This window comes from Juglans microcarpa x Juglans regia, chromosome 6D (assembly GCF_004785595.1).
Source record: "Juglans microcarpa x Juglans regia isolate MS1-56 chromosome 6D, Jm3101_v1.0, whole genome shotgun sequence".
Lineage (NCBI taxonomy): Eukaryota > Viridiplantae > Streptophyta > Magnoliopsida > Fagales > Juglandaceae > Juglans > Juglans microcarpa x Juglans regia.
This window is the reverse complement of record NC_054604.1, coordinates 4,626,486-4,633,600: the sequence shown is the minus strand read 5'-3', so window position 1 is coordinate 4,633,600 and position 7,115 is coordinate 4,626,486. Positions and strand designations below refer to the sequence as shown.

The following is a 7,115-nucleotide window of genomic DNA, read 5'->3' as shown; positions in this document are numbered from 1 at the left end:
AACCATTTATAAGTTAAGCGACAACAGGAAATGAACAGTACTCCATACACCAATGATTTTATTCAAAGATTAAATAGCAGCTTGAAAATTAAAGTCTATCGATCTCATTAGGACTATATCTACTATTACTCATAAATATTATAAATTGGTGTGAATCATGTCTCTTAAGCAAGACAAGGAAGTGACTGCACAAATGTAGCACAACTGTTTAGCCAAGTATCTAGTTACTTTTCCTGAAGACCCCTCCTTTTATAATTGGTGTACACACATCCTCAAATATATTGAATGTGTTTATTTAGAAAACAAGCCTAATGCATCTTAAACATCATGTGTAGATAAAATCCTATCTATGTTATCGATGCAGAAGACTTCAACATCAGTTAGCATAAAAAATTAACAATGCCTGACTAAATAGTTGAATATTAGGAAAACCCATTGTGTATCATTGTCCTATTTGAACCACTTGATGTATCACCTAAAAATGAAAAGAAAAGAAATCTACCAGCTAAAGGAACCGAGCACGAATATCCTTTCTACAAAGAATAAATATTGATAAAAATTACTATTGAGAGCATTTATTTTATACACATGATATGACATCATGTAGACTATACATCTTTTCAAGTGAGTATTAAAAACAATTAATTAGAAATAACTATACAATGAATATAAAATGTATACTGCTACAATAACTTCTCTACTCTTTTACAAATTGAAAGAGATTTGATTTGGGGGGGGGGATGGCACTTAGGTATAATAACAACAAAGTGGGCCACGAACAGGCCGATCTGCTGACAACAGCTTGTCTCTCCCACACCAAAGTCGGTCCCAAAGGGAAAGAGCCATGTGGGGGGGGGGGGGAAAGAGGCGGAAGCTTCCCTGTCTTGGCTATGTCTTTTGCTTGCTTATCTTGAGCGAGTGGCTTTCGTACCCTATCGCTTTTTCACTGCATTAAAACTTAATACCGACACATAGCCAGTCATAAATTGTACGTTTGGGCTCACTGTATGAAGTGTGAACCAGCTGCGTTTTATAAAAGGATTTAGCTTTGTGATATAGGAGTTGTGGACAAGTTGAGGCGTTGGGGATCTGAATTTCCGTGGGTCAAGAATGGGGAGCACAGATGAAAGAGTGGTTGCCGTGATCATGGTCGGTGGACCCACTAAAGGTATGATCTTGTTTCATGATATCTGGAATTGGAATGAGAAAATTGCCACCCATTTGTTATTCTCCCTGAATTTGTCTCTTGGAAATTGTTTAATCTTGATGTTAAAACTTGGGTGTAGGATTAAATTATGAGACCCCTTTTCTTATTTTCATTAAGTTTTACTGAAATTGCTGAAAACTGCTGTGGTTCCCATGGAAACTTTTGAATTTGTAAGTCGAGTGATGAAGCCTCTCTGGCATTTTGTTTTAGTTTTGAAACCAGGATTTCCGATGCAATGGTCAACCCGTGAAACCGTGACATTGTCATATTCCTTAAATGCTATTAGTAGTTTTCTAAATTGGTTTGATTATTATGGTGAATTCTGACTTTGGTTCTTGAATGAGAATCATAACACCTCTGGCTTTGGTTGCTAATTTTGAATTTTGCAGGTACTAGATTCCGACCACTCTCATTGAACATTCCAAAGCCGCTATTTCCTTTGGCTGGACAACCAATGGTTCATCATCCAATTTCTGCTTGTAAAAAGGTATATTCTTTAAAAAAAAAAAACTTATAATGTGAATCTGTATATGTTTAGCTTCTATCTTTTGAGTATATGCTGAGTATCAAGTGTTCTCCTTCCATTACAGATTCCGAACTTAGCTCAGATATTTCTTATTGGTTTCTACGATGAGCGTGAATTCGCATTATATGTCTCCTCTATCTCTAATGAGCTCAGAGTCCCTGTTAGGTATCTTTTTGTCTTGATTATCAACTAAATTATGAGCAAGTTTCTCTAAATTATTGTCTGGATCTGAATTTTGGATGTTGCTGTTTATTTTTGTTGATGCTGGTATCACAGATACTTGAGGAAGACAAGCCACATGGATCAGCTGGTGGGCTTTATAACTTCAGAGACCTTATCATGGAAGACAGCCCTGTATTTGTCTTTACCTTTGGCTTTGTCTCTAGTTGATAATTACAAACTTTTGCTTTTTTAAAAAAAAAAAAAAAAAAAAAAAATTGTTTGATTGAAGATATTCTGTCTCTCTATACTTTGACATGATGTGTATTCACATTGTGTTGATATTGATGCTTGAATTGTGTTTGGCAGTCACATATTTTCTTGCTCAATTGCGATGTTTGCTGCAGTTTTCCACTGCCAGAAATGCTTGGTAATTATTTTCTTCTTGCTGATATATGATGGTATCTTTTCTTTTTGTAACAATCTTACCATTTGATGGTTCCTTTGTTCTTTCTTAATGTCTTGTATGGAAAATTTGTTGTGTAGCACCAGCTTCAACATTTTCTGGTGGTTAGGGGTCGATTTTCCTTGGCTTGCAGAATAATTTGATCACTTATTTTGCCTTCTATATTTGCAGAGTCTCACAGAAGATATGGTGGTATGGGAACTATTCTAGTAATAAAGGTAGGTTAACACACGTACAAACAAAATTCTGCAAGAGCTTCTTTATGTAATGTTATCGTTTACGTATTCTTCTTTCTTTGCGCAGGTTTCTGCTGAGTCAGCAAACCAGTTTGGAGAGTTGGTAGCTGATCCAGCCACCAATGAACTGTTGCATTACACAGAGAAACCTGAAACCTTTGTATGTAAATTATAAATCATTCTCCTTAACATGTTCTTTAGCATTTGGTATTGCCTTGTTCCATTAACTGACTTTTGAAGTTCTTTCCTTCTCCTGGTGGTCTTTTTGTTCTGATGTAATATAGGTAAGTGACCGAATCAATTGTGGTGTCTACATATTTACCCCAGATATTTTCACTGCCATCCAGGGGTTTCCACTCAGCGGAAAGACAGAGGTTGGTGATCCAGGTCTTTGATTAAATTGTCATGCCTCACTGTGGGCTTAACTTAGGAGTTCTTGAAATAGCTTGATCTATATTCAAGTTATGGTTAAAACTCAAGATGGATACTTATCTTGAATTTGCTCCTCAGTTATTTGTTTTGGCTTTTCAAAATGTAATAAACTTGGCCTGGTGATAAAATGAAACTAGTTTTTTCATCTGACTTACCATGTTATGTATGCATGGCATTGATATTCATCATGCTGGAATCTGAATTCTTTTTTGCTCATTTGCAGCGAACCTGAGACGTTTATCCAGCTTCGACGCCATCGATTCAGCAACAAGGTTTTACCTTTTTACTGGTTTCAAATTTCTGTAGCTGTTTTCTTGATTCTCAAGAAATGAAGTAGTGACAGCATATATACAGTTCAATAGGACTAGAACATAAAAATAACCTGTTCATTCTATTTAAACTGAGCAAAATGCCTGCAGTATGTCCTTCTGGCTGTTGTGGTGGATTTGCTGCTTTATGGTGATGAAGCATAGCATAAGAGGCCCATTATGGATTTCAATTTATCATGAGTCAGTTTGATTGTAAGAGAGTTTGAGGTTAGTTAACAAATATATAGGAATATTGGCCCTGATGAGAGAGAGAGTGGTGAGTAGTTCAGATAAATGCAATCAAGGTCATAATGAAATATTCCTCTCATTAACTTGGAAAGATATAAAATAAGAAAAAGAAAAAAAGAAAAGAGTCAATTGGTTGAGTAGTTCAAATTATGTGAGAATAGTGATAGAAAAGAAAGTGGGGCGTGGATATTCTACTTTGGTGTATATACATACATATTGAATTGTGGATATCAACTATTTTGTCAGTTTTCAAATCTATTATCTGATCTGGACAAGTCCTTGACCTATTCTTGACAAATTAGTATCTGGTGATCCGCACAATACATGCTTCCAGGACCTTTCAGAATGATGAACTGACCAGAATAGTAACCATGCACAGAGAATTATTTATTAAAACTTTCATTTCTAATATGGGAAGGTGATTGACAATGCCATATTGGTTTGAGTAAATTTAAATATTTGCTTGGGCAGGATTGAAAGTCATCTATGATATGATTTTATGTATGACAAAGGATGGTTGTTATATACATATTGTGGAGTTAGGCATGTGTATGGTGTGGGTTTTGCCAGGATGGGTTTGTTGGGGTCAAGTTGTAACTCATGGCATACTTTCATTTCTAATATGGGAAGGTGATTGACAATGCCATTTTGGTTTGAGTAAATTTAAATATTTGCTTGGGCAGGATTGAAAGTCATCTATGATATGATTTTATGTATGACAAAGGATGGTTGTTATATACATATTGTGGAGTTAGGCATGTGTATGGTGTGGGTTTTGCCAGGATGGGTTTGTTGGGGTCAAGTTGTAACTCATGGCATACTTTGTTATACACATATCGTTATTTCCACCTGTTAATTATAAAGTTAAATTTAACAAGTACAACTATGTCACTGCTGCTTAACCTTGGATTATTATTGATTTCTCTCCATTTCCTGGTCCTGACACAAGTGGTCCTTCAGCAGGAACCTTCCCGCAGATTTTGTAAGATTGGATCAAGATATTCTATCACCTCTTGCAGGGAAGAAGCAGTTCTATACATATGAGACCATGGACTTCTGGGAACAGATCAAAACTCCTGGGTAAGCATAGCACCAGGGTGTTGAAGGCTGTAGGATGTCCTTGGTAAATAATCATTAACTTAGCCCTTTCAATCAGGACCATTGTGTGAATTTTTGGATTGATTATTGCAGGATGTCCTTGAAATGTTCTGCACTGTATCTTGCACAATTCCGGTTCACTTCCCCCCATCTTTTGTCTAGTGGGGATGGCACAAAGAGTGCTGCCATTTCTGGGGATGTTTATATTCATCCATCGGCGAAAGTGCATCCAACTGCTAAGGTGATCATTCCATTATCAGACCATGCACTCTGGATAGTGTTACCAATCTATGAATATTTTTTAAATTGTAGAACCGCATTATTGATCTGTAGTTCTAATACTACTAGAAGGGAAATTTAGCTGTGATTCCATTGAAGCTTTTTGATGTTTCACCGTGTTCATTGTGTGTGTGTGTGTGTGTGAGAGAGAGAGAGAGAGTAGGTAATGTGCATGAGTTGCAAGTTTGCATGCCACAGAATGCTGTCCAACTTAACCTGGAAACATATACTACCTTGTCCTCAAGTCATGGAGTGGTTTTGCTTATTTCCATCTAGTTGGACTGACTACAAAATTCTGTATTTGTAACTATGTACTTTTCTGCTGTGGTGGAACAGATTGGTCCCAATGTCTCGATATCTGCAAATGCTCGTATAGGAGCTGGCGCAAGGCTCATCAGTTGTATCATCCTTGATGATGTTGAAATTAAGGTACATAATCTAGCCAAAGGGTATGAAGTGCATGCATAAGTCTACCTTAAATGTGACATTTGCACTTGTGGTTTTTCAGGAAAATGCAGTTGTTATTCATTCTATTGTTGGATGGAAGTCCTCTATTGGGAGATGGTCTCGTGTCCAGGCAAGTTCATAACTTCGTGTTTTGTTTTCTTCTAATATGATACAACTGGAGGATTTGATTTTTTTCCCTAGAATGTTGTTCAAAGTGTGCATTAAGCACTATAGTTGAGTTTGGAACCACAGTAAATATGGTTCCATCCAGCACAAAAGGGTTCCAATAATTGAAGGGACCATGGCACATGCGATGTCATCCTTCACAGAAATAGTTCAATAATTAATACCTTTTAGTTCTTCTGCCGGCATCAGGAAAGGATTGACCTTTATTCTGATAGATCCTATGGCTATGCTTTTTCATAGTTTGATTCGAATATGCAGACCATCTGTTGATCAATAGTCAATAGGTTTAAACAACCAATGTGCAGCTGGGCTGTTGCTTTTTTCAGCTGCTTCCGAGCTCCAGTAATATCACTGCTGTGATGAAAGTGGGGCATTTTTTGCAATGTCACGTTGCATAACAGGACTTCAGTTCCGACTCCCATGTCACAATCGTATCTCTGATTAAGCATCATAGTTGGAAGACAATATATTCTTGTTACTTGCACGAGACTTATCAAGTTCATTTATTTTCGTGCTGCCTTTTCCAGTTTTTCTTTTAAATTCTGTATCGTTTGCGCATCTCTCTCTCTCTCTCTCTCTCTCGTAATTGACCAAGTTTGTCAATTGATTTCAGGCCAGCGGAGACTACAATGCAAAACTTGGGGTTACAATACTTGGTACTGTTATGCATTCTCCCTGTATTTCTATACAAGAAAATCAGGATCACACATTGCACCATCTGACGTTCACTATTTTGTAATGCAGGTGAAGCTGTGTCTGTTGAAGATGAAGTGGTGGTGGTTAACAGCATTGTTCTACCAAACAAGACTCTCAATGTCAGTGTTCAAGAGGAAATAATTCTATGATAAAGCAAGCCGAGTTCTCAAAGCTATTGCTAAGCTTTCTCACTAGTGTTATTTCAATCCTCATTGCTGGATTTCTAGTACGGAAGCCAACATTAAATAATTTATTTTCCTTTTGTAAATTGGCATTTCTCTAATAAGAATGAGTTCCTTTGTTTGGCTGCTTCATTAATCATTATTTCTGTTCTGTCAAAAAAGGCGCATATGAATCCTTTCATGCAAAACGGGTGAGTTATTTTATATACTATACTTTCATCTCATTTTCACCATCGTATTGACATGTCATAATACATTGTCCATTAGACATTAAATTAACTATTGGGTTTTAAAATAACTTATTCAATGAATTGATGGATAACGATACATCAACATGACATTATAGAATAGAATCACAACGAGAATTTAGTGTCTAACATTTTTTTTTATATATAAAATAAGAATCAAAATAAAAGACTAGTGATGTTACTCAATCCCTATGTTTTGCAGCCTTTCCACGCAGCCGGGAGTGGGTGCCGGTGGGCAGAATTCTATGAGATGGTGTCATCTACCCAAACAATCACAGTTTAATATAAGTAAAACTAAACACATAGTTTGTGTCCAGTGTTAAGTGTAAACAATATCATTTGGTCATATCAGTCATAAGGGACGCCATTTACATTTTCAAATACCTCTCAGGCTTA

General features: G+C 36.6%; 1 protein-coding gene across 1 annotated transcript; it reads left to right on the top strand.

Annotated features, from left to right (window-relative positions):
* Positions 1-965: 965 nt before the first annotated feature.
* Positions 966-6,603, top strand: LOC121235191 (mannose-1-phosphate guanyltransferase alpha-like). The gene is given in 16 exon segments (XM_041131473.1): positions 966-1,168; positions 1,597-1,694; positions 1,798-1,908; positions 2,019-2,087; positions 2,262-2,322; positions 2,530-2,576; positions 2,662-2,754; positions 2,879-2,936; positions 2,939-2,968; positions 3,250-3,298; positions 4,547-4,663; positions 4,775-4,922; positions 5,297-5,389; positions 5,469-5,537; positions 6,207-6,249; positions 6,338-6,603. Coding segments are annotated over 16 exon segments (1,245 nt in total). The 5' UTR covers positions 966-1,110; the 3' UTR covers positions 6,439-6,603.
* The last annotated feature ends 512 nt before the right edge of the window (positions 6,604-7,115 follow it).